The sequence below is a fragment of the Phyllostomus hastatus genome, unplaced genomic scaffold (genome assembly GCF_019186645.2).
Source record: "Phyllostomus hastatus isolate PE091 unplaced genomic scaffold, TTU_PhHast_1.1 phas_scaffold_1674, whole genome shotgun sequence".
In the NCBI taxonomy this organism is placed as follows: Eukaryota; Metazoa; Chordata; class Mammalia; order Chiroptera; family Phyllostomidae; genus Phyllostomus; species Phyllostomus hastatus.
Genome location: NW_025334011.1, coordinates 20,274,698 through 20,297,714, shown reverse-complemented (window position 1 = coordinate 20,297,714; position 23,017 = coordinate 20,274,698). Strand labels below are relative to the sequence as shown.

At 40.1% G+C, this 23,017-nt stretch overlaps 1 protein-coding gene across 12 annotated transcripts in view; it reads left to right on the top strand.

Annotated features, from left to right (window-relative positions):
* CACNB2 (calcium voltage-gated channel auxiliary subunit beta 2) overlaps positions 1-23,017 on the top strand; it is a 329,859-nt gene that overhangs the window by 291,436 nt on the left and 15,406 nt on the right. For 8 of the 12 annotated variants that reach the window (XM_045857652.1, XM_045857655.1, XM_045857661.1 and 5 more), the window contains 6 exons: positions 680-802; positions 2,379-2,515; positions 6,423-6,499; positions 11,450-11,583; positions 15,181-15,261; positions 15,738-15,796. In XM_045857652.1, coding sequence (XP_045713608.1) covers positions 680-802; positions 2,379-2,515; positions 6,423-6,499; positions 11,450-11,583; positions 15,181-15,261; positions 15,738-15,796 — 611 coding nt within the window. Of the gene's footprint in view, positions 1-679; positions 803-2,378; positions 2,516-6,422; positions 6,500-11,449; positions 11,584-11,727; positions 11,748-12,202; positions 12,265-15,180; positions 15,262-15,737; positions 15,797-23,017 lie in introns of all 12 variants that reach the window. The other 4 variants (XM_045857654.1, XM_045857659.1, XM_045857662.1 and 1 more) reach the window with 2 other exon arrangements.

Here is a 23,017-nt window from a genome sequence, read left to right as displayed (position 1 = left end):
AACTGGAAGATTTGGAAATGAAGATGGGTTCTCTATTCCAATTCTCCCTTGTCCTCCTGGACAAGTCAGGGTGAAAAGTTTGTTGAGTAGGGAGAAACTGCTTAGAAGAAAGCCATAATGTGAAACACAACACCAGTCAGAACAAATCCTCTTTTGACTGTTGCTGAGCTTACCTGTTTTATTTGCCTTGTGGGTAAACAGGTATTGCCTATATCTCTGTCTCAAACACTTATGTGTAAAACAGCAAATATAGTCAGTGGTTCTGTTTTCATCCAAAACAGTGTGTCTTTTGGAATTATGTCATTCGTTTCAATTAAAGATGTTTTGGGTGGGGGTGGCCATTACTAAGTCTTTTTCACTGAAACCAAAGAACTGGGCATTTTATCTTTGTGTGTGTTTCCTGATTTCCAGTCAAGTTAGGAACATTTCAGTTGTTCATCTTCACCTTCATTACTTGAAGGGCTGTGAGAACAGTGGCCTTTTTCTAGTTCGGAAATGCATGGTGTGTAGCTGAGAGCACACAGATCTCAGGTGCATTGAATACTAATAAACTGTTTAGTGAGAAAAACTAAAGTGGAAAAAGCACCAATAGTTACAGTTATTCAGCATATGTTTGTATTTTAGGGGGGAAGGGAGGGACCACTTGTTTCTTATTTTTCCCCCTTTTTTCCCTCCTTAGACAAAGCCCGTTGCATTTGCAGTTCGGACAAATGTCAGCTACAGTGCAGCCCATGAAGATGACGTTCCGGTGCCAGGCATGGCCATCTCATTTGAAGCAAAAGATTTTCTGCATGTTAAGGAAGTAAGGAAAATAATTTGAATTTTTGTCTGCACGATTTTTTCACCTTGTAACATCATTTATTTCTTATTGCTGTGAAATTGCATTGCAGAGAGCTGCAGTTATATAACATATACATGAAATTGGTGCCTCTCAACCTTTTCTAATACAAATACAACCTTTAAAAGGAAGAAAGCAGTTGCAGGCCTCTTGTGGTAACTTCAAGGCTCTCCTGGGCTCTCTGACCCAGAAATTGGGAACTACTGGAGGAGATGATCTCTTTTTATGCTTAACCTGTACTTTTTACTTTAATTTTTGACCTTGACTGTGTGTTGTTGTCCCCTCATCTCTCCAGTTTAACCGTCTGGGAGGGTTTAATAATAATATCTAGAATTCATGACCTCTTCTCTCTGCTGCCAGTGTCAAAACTCAAGACCACTGGTGCCCCTATCTGCCTTCGCTGATGGATTTCTGTAGTAGAAGGGAGAGTGGGAGGAGTTGAAGCCAAGAAGGCAAGAAACAGCGAGAAAATCCCTTTCCTCCATGTCAAAAGTCAACAGCTTTCAGTTAATAACGACTCAGACCTGTCAATTAGACAAATTCACCCTTAATGCAGGTTTACTTTGAGCCAACATTTATCAGATGCTTACTGCACAGAACACTGTATTAAATGTCCAGAAACTCCCCCTGCATGATGCTCTCAGTGCGTGAGCATGATTTCCTTAGCTTGCAGGAACTTGCGGTTGGAGTCTAGGGGATGATATGTCCCAGGAAGCATATGTAAATTTAACTGCTCACTGCACCAAAGGCTATAAGCAAAGGAGGTGATGAGTACCTATTAAAAGAGCCTAGACACTTTAGAGTCTCCCATTTAATTAATGTTTAAAAGGGAATGTGAAATATTGACTAGGAGGGAAGGATAGAAAGTTTTCAGAAGGGATGACATGCCTCGAATCTGACTTTATAACAGGAAATAAGATTAATCCAGGTCTCCTCCTGATGGCGGGTGCTTGGAGAGGGATCTCTTTCTACTATGAAAGGAAAAGAAACCAGAACGGATATTCATCATCGAAACATTCAAGAACAGACTTGAAAAATACTATTTAGTTGAGGAAAATCAAAACAAATCATAAAGATTTAGGATAAAATTCTGACCACAAGAGAGAAATTTTCAACATCAGCAGAAATAGAGAAATCACCTGTGAACAGGGTACCTTGCTCATTACAAACACATTTGCACAAACATGAATTTTGCTCTGATGCAAACACTCTCTGGTGCTTAATGGCCTCTCCTTAGGAAGGGCTGTTAGTCTTTGAACAAGGAGAATGTAACCTTCTCACGGTTGACAGCAGCAGTTGTGCTAGAATTCAGACCAGTCTTAATTCTTAGCTGAATTATTCATGTTAACTAAAAATACTTCATTTTTACATACTTAATCCATGAATTTAAGGGATTTTTTTGAATTGTGATCATTGATGCATAGTTAATTGTAATTGCCATAATAGTTCTCTCCACTGAAAATAGTTAATGTGGGAAAAAAACAATTTAAGGATTTGAACTTCTGTGCACTGATGTTAACAATTCTGATTTTGTGTTTAGAAATTTAACAATGACTGGTGGATAGGGCGATTGGTTAAAGAAGGCTGTGAAATTGGATTCATTCCAAGCCCAGTGAAACTCGAAAATATGAGGCTACAGCATGAACAGAGGGCCAAGCAAGGGAAATTCTACTCCAGGTATGAAAAGAACATCAAGTGTTTGTGTAAAAGTCCAGATTATACGATCATTCACGTACTGTTGTTTGCTGCATTCCATAATGTTTATTACATGTTATCAAGTGAATTAGTGATTGGGCTTATTGATGGTATCACAAGTCCTGCATTTTAAAAAGTTCATCTCTGCATCTCATTTCCATTTGATCTGGGAGAGAATCAAATTAATTATTATCATTAATGAAAATAGCTAAGGTCATAGAATATTAAATTTAGGCTTTAGTTCAGAGCAAATCCGCAAGTCCTAATCTTTTACTGAAAATATTCTGGCACTGACGAAACCTGGTGACAAATCTGCATCTGCAGCCACCTGGCATGGCAGGAAGACATTTTAGGGATGACAGTCCTAGACAGCGTTGGCAGAGAGCAGCCCCTGTGGCCAGTTAGATTTCATTTTCACTTGAGAAACTCAATTTTCAGTTACCCCTACTGCTAAGCACTTAAAGGGAAACTCAATACGAAACCAGTTAAAACTGACTTTGCAGATAGCAATTAAATGACTTATGTAATAGGCTGGGGCTGAATAACCCTCACTAGCATTCTGGCAGTGGTTTGAAAGAGTCACTAGAAGGGTTACTCAGATGGAGTGAATTTTAAATTAAACCCTATGTAGCCAAGTCCGAGGACATGGCAAGCTTCTCCCTATGTGAAAGGATGTGATACAGACAAGTCTCTTATTTAATGTGAATAACTAGGCTCCTATTTTCTCTAGCTCATGTTTTATTTGTTTATACAATGATACAAATCCTTTGTCAATGATAATGTTTTAGCAAAAATTTTTTTCAAGTGTCCACAGCAAGCAAAATAGACGAAGCTTTTTGGTGAAAAACATCTGTCGTTTTTAACTTGTATTTTATAACTGTCAGGCTCTTGGTTCAGATGGATCCCTCCCTTCCCTGTGACCTCTGCTTTATATTTGATCTTTATTAGTCCCTGGGTTATTGGGGGCCCTCAGATTGTAAGATGCATTTAGTCTTAAAAAAGTAGAGGCATGGAGATAAACAAAGCATGTGCTTTTTATCTGTGGGGTATTGACAGTCTGATACTATTCATTCCATCTCTAGTGTTCGAGTGGTTTTTGTATGTATTTGTCTATTTTCCATATTGATAATGATATCTTAATGCTAGTTAATAAAATCTTATAATTTGGAAAAACTTCATATTCCTGGGGCACAGACCACTGTTACCAACTTTGTAGTACTGCACATAGTTTGTCAAGGTTTGAAGTTACTGTATTTTTCAGACCATAAGATGCACCTAGATTTTAGAGGAGGAAAATAGGAAAAAAGTTTTGAAGCAAAAAATGTGGTAAAATATTTTAATAACATAAATAACATAATATTTCACAAATGTAAATGTAAACAGAACTCAACAGCAGCATTAACAACCATTATTCCTCCCATATTTGGTGGGGTGGGAAAGTACGTCTTATAGTCCAAAAATACGGTATCTTAGCCAGGGGACATTTTGTTTGGGTTTAGTTTGTTGGGGTCATTCAGCATTTCCAGAGTTTTCCTGTCCAGTCATTTGAGAGAAGGGTTCCATGGTCAGGGCAGTAAAAAGTTATTTTAGGGATTTTCAGAGCCTTTAAAACGTTCACGTGCACTGTGAATCTGGGTGGTAGAACGAGGATGTTTTTCATGCATATACTTAAGTTATCTTATACAGACTTTTCTTGGTTCACATCTTAGCAATAGCATTTTGTAGAATGCATTGCGGAAAATTTGGAATAGGCTTTTACAGAAACAGATTTGTGTATCTTTCTCTGCTTCTTCATATACAAACTGAAAAAGAAAAACTTCTAAAGGAATAGGAAGGGGGATAAGTTTTTGCAAAAATGGCTAAGGAAGCACAGTTTCCTCTGCGTCCCACCTGGCCATCCTGGTCTACAGTTAGTCATCAGCTCAGCTCTCTACTGGTACCTGTGGGAACAGTGTGTGTATTAGAGCCTCTGCTTCACAGATGAGGAAACAGGCCAGGAAAAGCTAGGAAACTGGACCAAGGCCACACAACTAGAGAGTGCTAGAATCAGGATGGACAGATTGCAGCCTGACCTCAGATGGATGACCACGCCCTATGAGAGTCATGTAGCCAGGACCTGACATAGCAAGCACAGAATAATTGTTATTATTATTGCCAGCTGTTATTATTAACCATATTAGATACATTATTTATTCTTGCATTTTTAAAAATGCTATACAATCTCTGCATTTGGGGTAGCATCATCTCATAACTTAGTCTGGGGAACTAGGTTTCCTTTCTTATCACCATGTGCATTTTCTTTTGATTTCTCGATTTCATTTTGTCCTGTCTCTTTACCTAAGCTTTTGCCTAAATATTTGAAAATGTTTTTACTTCCTTTCAGAGGTTTTTACATTTGTCTTCTAACATTTTAAATAAAGGTTTTTTTGAGAACATAATTGGAATTCAGCAGTATTTTAAAACTCATACATACATGGGAAACATTGACTGAAACCAGAGGTAGCAGAATTTCAGCACAGCTCAAGAAGGTAGCATTTTACAGAATTAAAAATTAAGGACAAATTTACATTCTGAACATTTTGACTATTTACTGTGTTGCAATTTTACACAATTCAAATAATACTTTGACTTTTATTAAAGTTCAAATAGAATGTAAAACAAACCCATGCTTGAATTGAAATTAGACTTGGTACTTTAGAAAAAGAAAAATTCCAGAAGAAAATGTTTTTGTCCTGGTAATGGGTATTGTGTAACTACTGGAGATTGTTTCCATAAATAACACTTTTTAGTCATTTTATATGCTGTCTAGTATCCTTGTTAAATTCACTGAAGTATCTTTTAAGAACTTGGAAAGCATGTAGAGGCCTTATGCTAGTTGCTTCAAGTTTGTGATGTTTGTTTTATGCATTAAAATCCCAGGATAGCAGTGATAAAATTCAACCTGCTACTGTTGTTTTTGTGTATTATTGGTTACATAAGTCAATACTACCCTTCCATACATAGACTCTGTATGCAGAAAATTATTTCAACCAGACCCTGGTTTGGCTGTGATAATAAACTTCAGGCAATAGAACTGTCCTCCTGAAATCCCATGTCACTCTCTGCAGATATTCCTTTCCACCTTCATTTGTGAGGGGGCCATTTAGTAAAATGTTATTTAGCGCACTGCTACCCTGGTACAAAATGTAAATGCTGTTGTAATGTTAAGACACAGAATCATGTCTTATATAAAACTTTAGAGTCTGGTAGTTCTGAAGTATACGCCCTTCAGATCATCCCTCAATTAACCAAGCTGAATCCTCCATGTTAGCCATGCTTGAGAAATGTTCCAGATAGGATCAGTGATATGTGTGACGCTGTTTGTTGTGTTCCTTCGTGTGTCTTTTAAAGGTTAGCAAGTTTTTGAGTTGCTGTTTCCTTTTATAAGTAACTCGTAAAGATTTGAGTCCTTTGAATCTTAGTATAATCAATAATCAAGCTAAGCCAAAAATAATCAAGCTAAGACAAAGGAGCAGGAACCAACTAAAAAGGAAGCAGTAAGTTCACATTGCTTTGGAGAGTCTCTAAGATAAAAGAAGCAAAGGACATCTCTGCTGTTTTCTACCTGTGATCCTGGCAGAGAATTTGAAGGCTGCAGAAATTATCTGGATTCTCTTCCAATCCCTCAGGGCTGTTTAAAATTAAACCTTAAACTTGGAACAGAGACTATTACGTGGCTGTCTGTAGTGCCTAGGAGTCTCCACGAGGAATTACTGTTTACCTCCTTGTAGGGAAGACAAATTTAAAATTCCATAAAAACTCAATGAGTGATCATGTTTATTGAGGAACACAAATGTTTTAAAACCTGCAGTAAGTGTCAGATTTAATATAAATTTTTGCTTTACTCCAGTAAATCAGGAGGAAATTCATCATCCAGTTTGGGTGACATAGTACCTAGTTCCAGAAAATCTACACCTCCATCCTCTGGTAAGTAGGTGATAAGTGTTGAACAATTGCATACTGCATTTCATGCTTTCCTCATTCTTACCTAGTTGTTTGAATTTACATGCACTGAGTCTTGTACGAACCTCAGAAATGTTAAAAGGGATCAGAAGAAATAAGAGTGTCCATATGCAGTTAGGAAGAATCTGGGAAAAGTTTTTCTGGCTTTGGGGAAAAAAATAAAGGAAATATGTTAACGTGTTCACTGTCAGTTGCTTTAATGATCAAAGTGATCAACTTATTTAACTTTTTATCCTTAGTATCCACACAGCACATTGTCATGAGCACTGAATGGGTGAATGCCAGCCACAGTGCATATGAAGTGTAGGCCACATTGTTAAGTAAAAAGAGGAAAGAACTAAAACTTCGGAAAGGCGAGGAAAGAAAAATAAAATGAGGGAATTATAGGCCTGACATGAGCTATAGTCTAAAGACTCTGGAAGATACGGAAGATGTATGCAAGTATCAAAATCAGATAAAAACATTTGTGGGAAGAGTGACTACTGTTTTATTTGTAAAAGAGTGACTACTGTTTTATTTGTAAAGTAGTAGATTCGTGCTTAGGGTTGTTAGATAAAATGAAGGACACCCAGGTAAAGCTGATTTTCAGGCAAACAACAAATAACTTGTTAGTGTAAGCAAGTACTATATGAGATATACTTAATGATAAAAAATTATTTATCGGTTATCTGAAATCAAACTTAACAGAATTCTTTGTTCACTAAATGTGGCAGCTCTCCCATTCTGTGCAGTACTTGGGGTTCCATAGAAATGGGGGATTGATTGGTCACATCGCATGAAAGCCTGCAATCAATCTGAGTTCACTAAGAGATGCAGCTGAGAGTCACAGTAAGATTATAAGGACTGGCCCGCAGAGCATTTGAGCAACACGATTCCAAATCCCGTTTCTAGGAAGCTGACGGTGGGAAGAGGTCAGGCACAGAGAACTGGGCATCAGTGAAGCTAAGGAACTAGTTGCACTTTGACTGCTTTGTCTTAAGAATGGGGCTCCCCTGTTACTAATCACCACACTTCACTTTAGATGGTGGTAGCTTTTAGAGACCAACCTAGGGCATCTTAGTAAAAACTGTAGGGCATTTTACATGAGCAAGATGTGAACACAGTGAGAAATAAGTCATTGTAGGAGGTATGTTGATTTAAAAAACACTCGTACTTATAATTCAGAGCAATTCTAAATTGCTCAAAAGAAAGTAAAATAGTATGTTTGAAAGGAAAAAAATGAAGCCTTTTTTTTTTTAGGTACAATGTGAGGTTTATGCCTGCCATTGACCAGGAGGGGGTAGTTAGTAGATATTTTTCGAAGGCATGAGAAAAAGGAGGCTTATCTGAGCTTCTTGGTAAACATGTCAGGTTATAGGGATTGCAGTATAAACCTTACACTCTTCCTGTACATTTTAAAGGCTGCCAGGGGACCCCCAAGGCTAGAGACTAAGCCCCTGAACTGGGGAATGCCACATCGAATTGTGGTAAAGCAGCGGCTCCTCCCGCAGCTGGCAGCCCCCCTTCCACAGGCCAGGGAGGCTCCTCCCTCCCCTCCAGCCAGCCTGCAGCCTTCTCGTCCTTTGGGCAGTGTAATAAGAGTAGGTGCATTTTGAAGAGTAAGTTTGTGTATTTGTAAAATCACACTTAATTTTTGTAGCCAGATGTGTGTCATTATGAAAAATAAAGTTCAATGAAGAGTTTAATATAATAAAATAAAGGTGACTTAAACCTTCACCCAAGTTTTATACAGATACAGGACTCTGGAATAACTTTTCCAAATACCAGGAGTAGAAAATACTTGTGTCTGCGTGGATTGGAGATACAAAATCTATCTTACGCACGTCAGAATCCTGGTATAATTTTTGTATCAAATGCCCAACTTACTTGAAGGAAAATTTGAGAAAATTCTACAGAGAGGGCCCCCCACCCACTTCGAGGGAAAGCTGCCTCAGCTCTCAAATGCGGATCTGTCTGCAGTCTCAATGTCCATCTTTGTTTCCCAGAAGCGCTCTTGACAACTTTCCTCACCCATGGCTGCACCAAAGAGTATAAGCATCTGCCTAAACTAAATATATCTGGAGATGCTTAAGGACTTGGAAAAAGAAACATTTCCACTTCACACCTGGGGAGTAGGGAGGCTGGCAGGCATGTAACACACACCCACAGCTACACAGACGCACCCATCCCTGTGACTCCCATGCCCCACCTAACGTGACCCGAGTGTCTAAGACTAAACTAGTACTTAAATCTCAAAAACTGTCCCCAAGGCTCTCTAGCAAAAAAAAAAAAAAAAAGCCTACTGGTGAGGAAGAATGAAAGAAACTAGTTTCATATTTATAGAAGCAGTTTTTCCCAAGGAAATACCAATGTTTACCAGCATGTGCAAATAGAAGCATGCAACTAAAAAGGGGTTACATTTCTCAGCCTAAGGAGAACCACTGAGTTGAATAAAGTGCATAGTGTAGAGAACTATGAAGAGAATTGAACTTGCCTCTTAACTCTTCATACACTTCTTTAATGTGTTTTGAAAGTGGCCAGATGTTTTAGAATCCTCTGTTTCAGAATGAACCCACATGGCTGTTAAGTCAACCAAAAGTCAGAACTAGTAAGTCGGTGTGTTTTCAACTTGGGGCTTTGAGCCCCTGTGACCAGATGCAGGTGAATCTCAAACCTGACTCGGGCTGCGTGTGTGGGCAGCCAGACCGCAGGGCAGTGTCACAGCTAAATCTTTGGTACGTTCCCACTCTTCCTTTAAACAATAAAAAATTCAGCTGGTCATAGCAGGTCAGAATCAATGGATAAATCACAAAATCCAGTTCATGAACTTGGCTATGGCAGGGTCCTGTCAACGGTGACATCCACATAGGTCTCAATTTCTAGAAGGCTCTCAGGAGGGACTGTCCCTTGAAGGTGGCTTTCATAAACTCAGGAAAAGATGAGAAAGGTAAATGTGCACAGGAGTTTCCACCAAAAGGGAGACCTGGCTGGTGTTGGTTGAGGCATAGTGTAGGAATAGTGAAATGGTGACCCAGATCCTCTCTGTCACACCCAGGAGGACACCAGTGACCCGCTTTCTAAGGTGGGATTCAAGGGTAAACATTATAGAGTGCTATGAAAGTCAGCATCGATTCCAAACCCCAGGCACATTTTAGAATGTTTCCATTGCACAGTATGGGCGGAACCATCCCGTTCATCAATATGCATGCATGGCAAAGAGAGAGAACACATTTACTAGGCAAGTCTAACTAAATGCCTGGAATTAACTCAGGCCATTATTACCTTCACTGGAGAGAAAATCATTGTACCTCATCTTCATTCCAGCAATAGCTGATATTTGCAATACTGTGCAAACAATGCCAGGTTTTACATGCCATACATGCTTGTGACCCATCAAGTGAAAAGGAACACTTAAACAAGAGATGCTAGTGCTCAAAAGGCTGAGTCATCTAATATCATAATAACTTCAGAATTGAAAAATAAGGTGACACCTGTCAGATGGTCGCCTGTCGTGTGAAAAGGTTAGCAGCGCCTGTCTTGAGCACTGATTCAGCTTGCGTGTCACAGGGAAGGGTAGTGTGGCTTTGCAGCACCAGCTGCCGGTTATTTCAACAGGTAATTTCTTCCTTAAACCAAAATGTACTGTGGTTTCTGTTAGAGAGATAACATGTGTAATATGATCCTGTGATGCTTTCCTGGGGTGAGTAGATTTTCTTCTTTTCTTCTACTTGACCTTATCTAAATCACAGAACAATGTTCTAGTGAGCTCAGCTCGATGATACTTTCTGCATCCTGACACTGGGGACAGGACCCCGCTGGGGAGCAAAGGGAACTGATTAGCCGTTGGCTTTGAGAAGGGGCTGCACCTGAGGAGGCCCCAGTGCGGCGACAGGAAGGGACTCCCAGGGGCAGGAGAACCACGTTCTGCGTCCTGGCTCTGCAGAATTTTTGCCAAGAACAAGTCCCTTAAACTCTTTAAGAGTTTATGTTTTAAAACTTAACAATAAGAGTTGAAGATTATCTTTAAAATACTTTCCAGCTCTGGTTTTAACAGTTGATAAAATTCTCTAGTAATTACACATGGAAGCATTTTATAAACTTCAAAATGAAATGATGGGTCTTTATTTATTTATTGTTTATTTAACACTTAATTTTTAAGTGAAATATTTCCAGGGCAAAAAGATTTTTAAAAGGGAAAGCACACCAAACCACAAACCTAAACCTCTCGTTCTGCAGATCAGGAGACCAGTGGCGTGTTCTCTCAGGCCGTGTGCCCGCCCGCCCTGCCTCTTGCATTACATCCAGTGGCTGTACAGAAATCACTGGAAGTCTCCTGAGGTCACTTTATGAGACTCTTGTGCCTTGGAAATCTCATTGGATCCAGTGTTTCCCCACTAGTCTCCAGTCAGGTCTGCCCTTTCTAGGACCCTCCCTGAATCATTTCCCTTGTGTATGACCTTCTTTGGGTGGTCTTATTTAGGATATTCCATTCTCTCTTTCCTTTAAAGGCCTGTTGCATTTTGAGTGAACCATTTCACATTGCCTTATTTTCACACAAAACCAAGCAAAAATAAGAAATCTAAAGCACATTGGAATTGCTTATTACCTAAAAGCTGGTTTAAGATATTGTAAGAAGTGAAGTGAAATGTTCTGTACCATACTTACATACATTGATGTGGAAAATATTTTTTGAGATCTGGCATAAAATTTATCAAGCAAACAGATATGATAAGGGGAACTTTCAGTTTTGTTAGGTTTAATGACATTGTATTCTAAACATGCTTTACCTTTAAATTTTACTTCATTTACTGTGCTGAGCACTCGTGATAGATCTTTTACTAAGATTAATTTTATTTGCCTTCATTTTATTTTTTTATAACCTCTTTTTCCTCTCCTGTCTACCTGATGATTTTTGAATTGTTTGTCTGTATATAGCTATAGACATAGATGCTACTGGCTTAGATGCAGAAGAAAATGATATTCCAGCAAACCACCGCTCCCCTAAACCCAGTGCAAACAGTGTAACGTCACCCCACTCCAAAGAGAAAAGAATGCCCTTCTTTAAGAAGGTAACATTAACTTCCAAGCTCCCATCTGTCCACCTGCTCAACTGCACTGCGTCACACTTCTAGTCCTGCTGACTGTCTGCGTCCTTGACAAGCCAATAACATGCATGCTCTGTTATTCTTTGTTTCTTTTCCATGCTGCTGTAGCTAAGCAGAAGCAGAAATCGGTAAGTCTACATTGACATAAGCTGTGTTTATCCTGCCACTGGCATCATTAGCATTCAATTGCACAGTTTTCTGAAATATAGTCATTTCTGCCCTAAGAAAAGAGCCTACCAAACAGCTGATTGAGTCCGTGCATTGCAAACCAACTAAATTCAGGGAGTGACCTGTGAGGGCACCATTACAGTACTTATCCTTTTTGATGGAATAATATCTACCACCAAGGGAACTTGTTTAAACCTTCAAGGGTTTCAAACACTGACAACGCCATATAATGCACCTCTATTGTGCATGCTTATTCTGTCTGTCTTTGTCTTTCTTTTTTCTGGAAAGTTAACTTATAATCAAGCATATTAAAACCATTATTAGATTCTGATTTATGATATCCAGATACATAGCTTGTACTAAAAAAAATATTCAAGTCTTAATTTAGTCAGTATTTAAACTTCTAATCCATTAGGTGCAAAATCTGCAGATGAACAAGACCAGTGGAAAACTGCAGGCTTGTTTTGGCGGTTTACTGTGAGTTTTTCCTATTGTCATATACAAATACTCTCCGATGTTCTTGCCTCCTCCATCAGTCAGATTTCAGCATCTCACCTGTTGGACAATGGGGCAGTGGCCGTGTGTACAGCCTTTGCCATGGGCCAACCAAGATGCCACACAGTGATGCTCCGCATCCCCTGACTGAAAACTAGGTAGTCCTGAGCTCTCTTTACCCCAAAGTCTAATTCCTTTCAGCACATTTTGTAGTTTCAAAGCATTATTTTTTAAGGAGGTGTCCCCACCCATGTCCATTCCTTCCCTTCTTTCACACACCACTTTCCACAGCCTACTACGGTATTTTTATAGTCAGACCTCCTCATGTCACCAAGTCTTACACAACCATGGGTATATCATGACACACAGGTGCTGAGTAAAGCCTACTCTGCTCTGAACTCTCCATGCCCTAACCTCTCCTCCTCCTACAAATACTTTGCTCTGTGGAGGAATTCTGAAGGCACCATTGAGGTGTCAGATACAAAACTGTGAAGTTGCTGTTTTGTTTTGTTTTTTTAAATAAAGTATGGTTACTTTAATAATGGAAGACCTCAGCACCCCAGGCAGAAACTAAAATAGCCAGATTATTTGTGTGAGCACAGAAGCTCTAGCCCATCTCTCTGGTCCTGTCTTCTTGTCACAGAAAGCTTCCAACTGGGTGACTGGCGGTGCAGAAGCCCAGAAAGTCGACATCGCTGACTAGGCTGCTCTGGGCTTTGCTGAGCGGTATCTTGGCCTAAAACCCTGTTAGTCAAGACACGATTTTTTTGAAGTTTTCTTACTCCTAAATTCCAAAACTTTTCCAAAATGTTTATCACAATTTTTCCACTGAAGAATTTGAACAACATCAGTTGAGCAGAAAAGGATAGATGAAAATGATGGTGTCATTATCAATAGGGCACAAAGTACCAATATTCCATCAAATAAGGTAATTTCTGTAGCTACCCTATTGATTAAGCTGACTGATCACCAGCAGTCACAGATCGAAGGAACCAAAGTCCTGTCAAATACTGGGCCACTTAATACTTAAGGACCTAAAATAAAATTTCTTGGTAGCCATTACTAAAGTGCATGCAATTTATATTCCTAATTACAATGGTGGAAAAGGGATTCTTATACATCATCGTTATAAAGACTTGTCTTCTCAACATTTTCAATATAATCCCAGGTGGTATAACTAATAATTTAATAAATATGCTTATGATGCCTCCGGCACTGGTATTCATTCTTCTTATGTTATTGATTGTGTGGTCAACTTCAGTGGAGAGTTCAAAAACAGAACAAACAGAAAACGGGAGATGCAGTGTGACATCGTTCTCCATGTTTTAGGGTGCTTTTAGAGTGGTGCTTATGTAGCATTTGTGCTGTCACTGTATTATGTTTGTCTTGGTTGGTTTTTTTTCTGTTTAAAAATGTATTTTACCTTTATTGTGACTTTTAAATGAATTTTGAATTCTAGGTAAAATTTTAAGCAGTAAAACTTGACAGCACAGTCACAGCGATATTTTCTCCCCTCTGATCGAGTTTGTCTGGGACTGTCACTGAAATCTCAGATGGAAGCTTCAGAATCTGAAATGGCGTGTCATTCCCCGCTTAAGCGAGTGGAATTTAATTGAATTCAGAGATTGGAATGAGCAATTTTAAGCAACACTAAAGTGTTCTGGAGCCACAACAGGCTGATGCAAAACTTATGTTCATATTTGTACATTTATCAAATTCTTAAAATAGTTTAAAGAATATTTTTCTGTTGGTCTATGTTATGAAAAGAAATTCTTGAAGTATTTAAGAATTAAGAATTTAAGTATTAGATGCTCCTTAATACAGAAAAAATCATATAACAATGATTTGTTTACCTCAGTTCTAAGGCCACATCTCTCCTGCATTAGAAAATATCATTTTGGGGATCAACATACCATTTTTTGCTATCCAAATAGCCAATTTTAACATAATCAAACAAATTAGTGGTTACCTAATGTTTAGGAAAAAAATTATTTTGATTATTTTATTTGAAGCAGTTAAGCTCAAAAGTTTGGAAAGTTTTAGAAACTGCTACCAAATTTAGCTCCTCCCCCTTCTCTTCCAAAAGAAAGAAAAATTACGGGGGGAAGGCACGAGTTTGTCATTCAGCAGAAACACCGCCACACACCCTTCCGAAGCTTTGTACAGGTGCACGTTGATAACTAACTTTTAAGGCCACTGAAACAGGCTTGATATGCACACATTTTCCACCTTTCCTCCAAGATATTAAACCTTGCTTTTTAAGTTTCGAGTAATGGAAACTTAAAAAATGAATCACTAAGTTGTAGATAGTAATCCTGATTACTGGTTACTGAAAGAAGCATGCCTGCTATTATAAACTATTTCAGAAAAGTAGGACTTTTCGAGTATTTGGTAATGAGAGTTACAGTGCTTTGAAACTAGGTTTTATCCAGGTAAGACTGACATCCAAGACACAAAGGTAGTGAGGCATTTCTTTTCTTTGTACTTAACCATGTTAGGTCTGAAACTGTGACTCTTCATAAAATTCCAATGCATCTGAAGCAGTCTTAACTCCAGTCAAGCCTAAAGCACCTATTCTGCATGAGGCATGTTTCTGTCTGTTCTACCAACTAGTTTTCATCCAAAAGCAGCACCTTCTGCTTTAGGAACTAATCTGTTAGTAGCATTTCTTAAGGAGAGAGAGAAAAAAAATGTAGACCGTTTAATAACACAAAAACTTTAGGAAAATCAACCCACCAATCTTTGATTGGGTTTATTTAGAAAAGAGGCAAGTTAAAAAAAAAAAGGTCTGGAAAGCCAGTGCCTCATATTACAGAGTTCAGAAAGAACAGTTTTTACACAAAATACTTAAGTCCCCACATCCTGTTAACTATCTGAAGTCATCTCCTCTCTCCCCAGACAGAGCACACGCCCCCCTATGACGTGGTACCTTCCATGCGACCCGTGGTCTTGGTGGGCCCTTCTCTGAAAGGGTACGAGGTAAGTAGCTGCCCTCTGGAGCACACTTGGGCTTTGCATGCTGAACTGCTTTGTGACTCAACCTTCCTCTCCTGACTCTTGAATTTAGACTTGAGCTCCTACCAGCAAAGCATGTTGTTTTTCAAGCTGTGGTATATATTGTTTTCTGTTTTGTTCTATTTTAATTTCTTGGCTGTTGCTCTGGAGATTTCTGCTAGCTGCAGTCTACTCAGTCCAGGGAATAGTATCAGGTGGACAGTGAGCAAGACCACTTGTGATGTAATGTATTATCATTAAAGCATCAGAATAAATTCAGGGAACTTTGACATTTTAATTGTCACCTTATTGGAACTCAAAACAGAAAAATGGGGTGATCTCAATGCTGCTTTTCCAAATGGGAAGCTCAAGTTTTCAGGCACTCTTAAGAGGAGGAAAATTGTTTTATCATAATAGTAATATTTTTATTGTATCTTAATTTATTGCTTGCTCAATTGCAGGTCACAGATATGATGCAAAAAGCTTTGTTTGATTTTTTAAAACACAGATTTGAAGGGCGGTGAGTATATCAAAATCCTGGGTATTATGGGTTTTGTCTTGAAGATGACAAAACCTGGGTGGGACAGGCATGTGAGCCCAAGAGAAAACTGAAGTCTATAGGGTGACAGGAAATCCGTTCCATCCAGTTCAATCTGATCCCACAAATATTTGTCACACTTGCTGTGCACATCCTCAAACCTGGATAATCCATCTCACTGTTCCTGCACCTGCGTTCATAACACAAACTTGGACAAGTGCCTGCTGAATAGTCTCACCCCAAATTCATGGTCAACTGGCCCTCATTGTTGCCCAGAAGTCATACTAAATATCCCTCTTCCATTTACTTTTCTACTCTTCGAACAGACTTTCACACGAACTCCTCTCTCCCCAGACCTCTAACATCTGTTGCTCATCTTGCTCTTCCCCATGAACTTGCTTCCTGTTTTCATCGAGAAAACAGACACAAAAGAGAACTTTCGAGAGTTCCCACCACCACACCTACACCCACTCACATGTCTGCCTGCTCTGCTTTTTTCCTATTACTCTTAGCAATGGCCAGTGCACCCACTAGGGGGCTAGGCCCCATTTGCCACCCCCATTGGACACAGCCACACAAGCCTTTCCTCTCATCGCTGTTTCTCATGCTAATGGAAACCCGTAAGCATGAAAGACAAAGTCATTTCTTCCTTCAGTAAAAAAGTTTACCTCATTTCCCCTCCAGCTGCCCCATTTTTCTCCTGTTCCTTCTAGCAAAACTCCTTGAACAAGTTGTGTATGCAAGCTGTCTTCTAATAGCTCCAGTTACGTGTCCACCAGTCACCCCTAACAAGTCATGTCAGATCACCAGTTGTGTCAGTCAGTGATCCTCGTACTGCCACATCCAGGGTGAATCTGCAGTCCTCCTCTCAACTGGCGTGGTGGACCACACCATCCTCTTTTCGACACTTCATTTGGTTTCTGGGACCACACTTCCCTGGTTTTTCTTCTATTGCGCTAGCTACTTCTTTGTCTCCTTTGCTGATTCTTCCTCATCAACTAGACATCTTAGAAGGGCTAAGTCCCTTGGTCTACTTGCTCTTCTGTGTACACTCCTTCATTGATGTTGGAGTTTTAAATAGCATTCCCTCATTGGCCTCTTCTCTTCATTCCAGACCTGTATATCCAACTGTCTATTTCAGTATCACTACTAAGCTAATGGATTTCTCAATCTTAACCTTCCAACTTACCGCCAAACCTGTTCCTCTCATTGTCTTCCATTTCTCTATTAAGAGTTTCTTCATCTCTCAGTCAGTCCCAAGACCCTTTAGCTCCAGGTCATTGGATCATCCTTGACTGTTCTTTTTCTCTCCCTTGTCACACCCAAATGCTGTTGTTATCCATGTCTTCAAAATATATCAAGAATCTACCCACTTTTTACATATCCTCTGCTTTTTGTCTGAGACACTGTCACCTCCTCCCTGGATTGTTGCAATAGATAGCTTCCTAACTGGTGTCCTCACTTCATCCCTGTTCCCTTAAAGTCTGCTCTCAATGCAGCAGTCTCAACGACCTGCTCAGCTGTGAGCTGGATCTTCTCACCCCTTCGTTCTGATCTATCCAATGTCTTCTCTTTTCACTCAGCATTAAAACCAGAGTTCTTAGTGGCCTAAAAAAGTCCTGCCCCCACAGTCTGACCATCCACATACCCACCCACCTCTTTCACTTTACTACTCTCCCCCTTGCTCCTTCTGGTCCTGCCATACTTCCTTCCTTCTTATTCCATAGTATCCCAGACAGCCAGATATATACCGACCTCGACACCTTTGCATTTACAGTTCCCTGTACTAGGAATACTTTTCTCTCCGATACTCTTCTTACTATATGTACACACACACACACACATGTACATACGTTCTCACCCATCCCTGACTTTTTTCCCATAATTCTTTTATGCATTTTATGTATTAATTTTGTTTGTCATCATTCTCCCACACTTAGAATGCAAACTCCACATAGGCAGGATGTTTTCAAATCTGTTTTGTGTGAACTGTTGTGTCTAGAGCTGTGCTCACTGTGAACAACAAGTGGATGGATGTTGAATGAGTGGCTCTTGTGCCCTCATAGGGAAATGCAGAAATAGTGAAGCTGCTCACTGTCGTTGCCCATGAGGAGCTCATGTGTAAACCATACATTGAAACCCCAACCAGTAAAATATAAGGTAAACAAAGGGCAGCTCGGCGGACATGTGTCCAAGGTATAGGTAGCACAAACAGGAAGGATTAACACCGATTTAGGGACGTCAGCCTCCAGGAAGGATTTTTTAATGGAACCTATTTAAGTGAATTAGAAGAGAAGGGACACGTCCACCAGAGGGTGTAAAGTGTATGACAACATCAAGGTGAGACACAGCATCACACGTGTGGCAAATGCCTAGAGGTCTTCACATCAAGTCTGGGCAGAGAGTGACTGGTAACAAAGCCGGGGCCAAGCCTAGTGCTTCCCATTAATCAACTTAGACTCCTTTTCCTTTCCTCCCCTCAACTTGTTTCTATAAATATTTATTGAGCACATTCTATGTGCCCAGGCATTAAAAGGAGCAAAAGCAGACAAGGATCTTGGCTTCATGGTGCTTACTTACAGCCTATTGGAAGGCAGCCTTGAGTCAAATAATCAGTGAGCACCATGTAAACGTTAAGCCAACTTCTGAAGCATCAAAGATATGATGGGAGTCTAAAAGGGAAACTTGAAAATTTAAACTAAGAGTAGATTATAGGGGTTGTGTGAACATACAGGGCTGGTGAATATTTTTGTATTTTTAACAAGATAAATGAGCTGCCTGCCTTCTCCACATTCCTTTTCTTCCCCTGTCCTAACAATACAAATGTAATAGATGATATCTGTAGGTTTCAGTGTTCTTTTAGGTTTCTTAATGTAGCACTTTCTCCCTTGAGCACACCTGCTTCTACAGCTGTTTCTTACTTACACTAACTTTTGGTAGGAGAGACAAGGACAAAGACAGAAACTTTTATAGGAATACAAATATCATTAGTAATCAAGCAAAAGACTGAAAGTGTCAGAAAAGGAACAGAATTCAAAGTATAAAAGGACTTTATAATCAAAGGCTACCTAACCAAATGCTCCTAATTAGATATTTTTGTTTTCCATTCCTTTAAGAAATACATTTTATTTTGTGCCAGGAAACACAGCTTGGTCCTTGGACCTGTGGCTTGGTCCACGGCTTTCAGGTTCTGGCCAAGTAGAAAAGGCACGCCTGTGACTGGGCCTGTTTAGCTTTCACTTCTTTATTCTTGGCTCTGTCATTTGTCATAATTCGGAATTGTCAACATGAGCGTGCACACCCAGAAAATTCTGCTAGACTGGGCACTCTGCTCTCCGTGACTGAGTTTAACCCAGTGCCCCTTCCTAAATGCCACAGACGGGGGAATGAGACAGCATGTCCTGACCTGTCACTTCCCTTCAGACCTGAGGATGTTTTGAATTTGGAAGACAGATTCCAGCTATAAGGTGTATCTTGGGCCTGTGTTCTAAGGCATCGGCCATCCAGATTGATTACATTTAAGAAACAAACAAAATACACCTTGTATAAATCTTTTGTTTCTAGCCAGGAGTAATTCCCATATGGCCTTATTAATGGACCAGCTCTGGCTTATCCTAACTCATAGAGCTGGGGTTCAACTTTCTAGGCCTGTGATCACCAAAGATCCTCAGAGGAAGTAATAGTGTCCATAAGGCAGAATTTCAAAAAGCCATGCAAAAACTTAACTTTTTGTTTTAAATCCATGGCAAGACATTCAGAGTAACTGTGTCATTAAATGCCTTTGTTCTGGCCAGCCAAGATAGCAGTGGAAGGTGGAAAGTCATTGAAAGTATTGGGTATGTCTAACTCTAAACAGACATATAACTCTAAAAGGACAAATTACTCCTTAATTATCTACTAAATAAACAAAATTTATTTTTTAAATTAAAGCCCAAGAGAGGAAAATATGAAAGGAAATATTGGTGATGAAAAGATTCTAGACAGGAATTCTTTTCTGTCCTTAAACCTAGTTAAACTCATTTGCCAAAGCCCTGCAGAGTTGTCAGATGCTCATTTAAATAGCATTTCAGTTGTCAGGTCAAAGAAGAGACAATAAATCATTATCCTTCCGTTGTGTGCAACAGAGTAGCCCATTCAAATAGGATGGACCCTAACCACCCATGTTATGTAGACAAAGCAGTTTTCCAACTTACCTGGTAGCACAATGACAGGTGAAACCGCAAGGAGATCAGGGACAAGAAGGAAAGTGATGAATTCAACCATCCTCCAGTGTTTTTAAAATGTCAGCTCTTAGCCCGAAGTGTCCAGAATTCATACTGGATTGCCATAGGGATATGTATATGTTGAATCTTGTGCAAAGGGATCTTACTGAAAAAAGTCGGTAATCCTGGGAAATATTACATCACTTTATTTTGTGGAAAATTTACTTAGGTGTGAGACGACTTTAAACTGGTGATTTTCTGCCTTGGCTGCGTATTAGAATCACCTATAGTATTTTAAAAAACACAATAAAAACCAAGGGCTTTTATTCCACTGGTGACAAATTGGAGCCACATCTCTACAGTAGGACCTAATGTAATTTTAAACGCTTACTCGGCAATTTTGATGTACCAGGAGTGTTGAGAACCACGCCTCTAAACTGAATTGTCCCCACAATTCTGCCCTCAGGATTTTCAAGGCCTTTTTTCTTGGTGGAAACTCAAGTAATGACAATTCCCAAAGCATATTTAAGGAGTTGAAATAGGATAGTGGCCAGTCTTCACACAGCGTACAAACCTCACCACGTAAGCAGGTCAGTGGAAGCCCAGCTGGACAACACCATGTATGGAAAGGAAAAAGCATGTGGGAAAAAGAAAGATGTATTGTTACAGAAAAACCTGTCCTGCTGCTGAATGGGCTCAGACTTGAGATGCTCCTGGGTGGCTTTTGTCTTGTCTTGTCACCCCTGTGATCTCAGGATGGCACCCATTATAGGGCAGCCTGCCTCCCAATGAGTGTCCAGGGATCTCTAGAGGCACAGGACCCAGATTCTGGTCATCAGCAGTGCATGGGCCCCACTCAGCTGTGCTGGTATAATGCCTGGCACTTCAGGTACTCACTCTTCCCTCTGCCTGGAACACCCTGCCCATCTATCCGCGTGGCTCAGTGGTTGCCAGGGCTGGGGTATGGGGAGGACTGACCACGGAGAGGTAGCATAGGTGAAATTTAGGGGGTAATAAAATTATTCTGTATCATGAATGTGATGGTGGATATAGAATTCTATGAATTGGTGCCAGCTCATAAAGGATAGATTTTTATAGTATATAGATAAACTGACTTGCAAAATCCAGTAATCCCTTTCCACACTGTACTGAATGTACTGTTATCCAAGTGGCAACCAATTTTAACTGTATTGGCTGTATCTTTTGGTATTTACTCCTTACCTCTAAATAACGCACTTAATTTGCTGCTTGAGGTTACAGTGCTGGACACTGTCCGCAGACTTCTACCATAGTGCGTCGCTCTCTCACACCCAGTCCTCCCCTCTCACACCCCTGAATACACATCTCATCCTCTGTTCTCCCAGCAGTTAAGTCATAACTTTTGGCTGGCTCCATTTTTAGTATGTATTATAGCCATGTAAATAATATGTAAGTGGGCCACAACAAATACATATAATTGCTTTTTCACGTGCATTTTCTTTGTGGTTACTATGAGGTAAATAATTTTACTTTTTACACTTGATTAATTTTCTGTATATTTGGCACCAATTGGGCCCCGAATTCCTCCCCAGTTGTCTAAATCTCCTCACAATGGATTCAAATGCACCAGACAGTCTCTCAGCTTTGTACTTTTGAGTCTCCGTGAGTGTCCTGGCCTGCTGCTCCCATCTGGATGATTTCTCTCTGTGTTGGGTATCCAGTTTCCATTCCGGGAGGTCCCTTGCCATTGTCCTTGGGATTGCTGTCACCTTCCCTTTGGGCTTAGAGCCCCTTTTTCTTAGATCCCTTGATCTCTTTCGGGGCTTACGACAACATCCTCTATGTAGTTTCTCTGGAGAGAGTACATAAAAATTTTCTTTGAGACCTTAATGTCTAAAAATGTCTTTTGCCTGACTGGTGTGGCTCAGTGGATTGAGCACCAGCCTGTGAACTGAGAGTTTCCCAGTTGTTTCCCAGTCAGGGCGCGTGCCTGGGTTGCGGGCCAGGTCCCCAGCTAGGGGTGAGTGAGAGGCAGCCACACACTGATGTTTCTCTCCCTCTCTTTCTCCTTCCCCTCTCTCTAAAAAATGATAAATAAAATCTTTAAAAATATCTTAAATCAACCCTCCCATTTAATTGATAGTTAAAATGGTAATGGAATTCTGATTAGAATGATTACCCCTCAGAATTTTTAAGGCTTTTTGCTCCGGGGGTGGGGGGCCCGCCTTTCCCCCTGGAAACTTTGCAGTTCTGCTTCATCCCCAGTGTCACGACATTGATGTGAATGTGTTTGTCAAGCTTTGGGCTGGATCCTTTCCATTTGGAAAAATCAGCCTCTTAACTCCGGAATTATTTTTCAGTTTTCTGTCCTCTATTTTTGGACCTCTTCTAATTTGGAAGTTGAACCTTCTAGATAATTCTCTAAATTTCATACCTTTCTTCTCCTATTTTCCATCTCTTTGTCAGCCTCATTGGAAACTGTCAAGGTCATTATTTTTGGCTCGTTTCTCTTTGGAGGTCAGATTCCCCAGGGAAAAACCTTCCATTTAAAATCCATTCTCTTCCAAATAATATGTACTCTCTGCTCTGCCTAGGGTCCCCTGGTCCCAGACACTGTTTTGTCGCCTGTAGAGACCAAACCAGCAGTCGCAGGGCACGTAGGGAAGATGTTCACCTGGGGGCTTGGTGTAGCAGAGGGGAGGTGGAGGGCCCTAACCCTCAAACACCTGGAACCAAACCTCCTGTTTCCAATTCTTCCTGCACCTTCTTCTGCACAGGTGCTGTGGCCCTTCCAGTTTGCTCCCTACCTTTTCCTACTGCTGCCTGTATGTATATTCAGCTGTCTCCAGGCTACGTCATTTGCACTTTCCAGCTTCCAAAGTTTAATGTTCTCACTTCTATCCTATCTAAAGTGACCCCCTAACTAATTATTGTCTGTCACAACACCCTCTGTGTCCTCTTCACAACAGTCATCTTATTCTGTAATTACTTCATTTATTTTCTTATTACCCGTCTCTGCCAC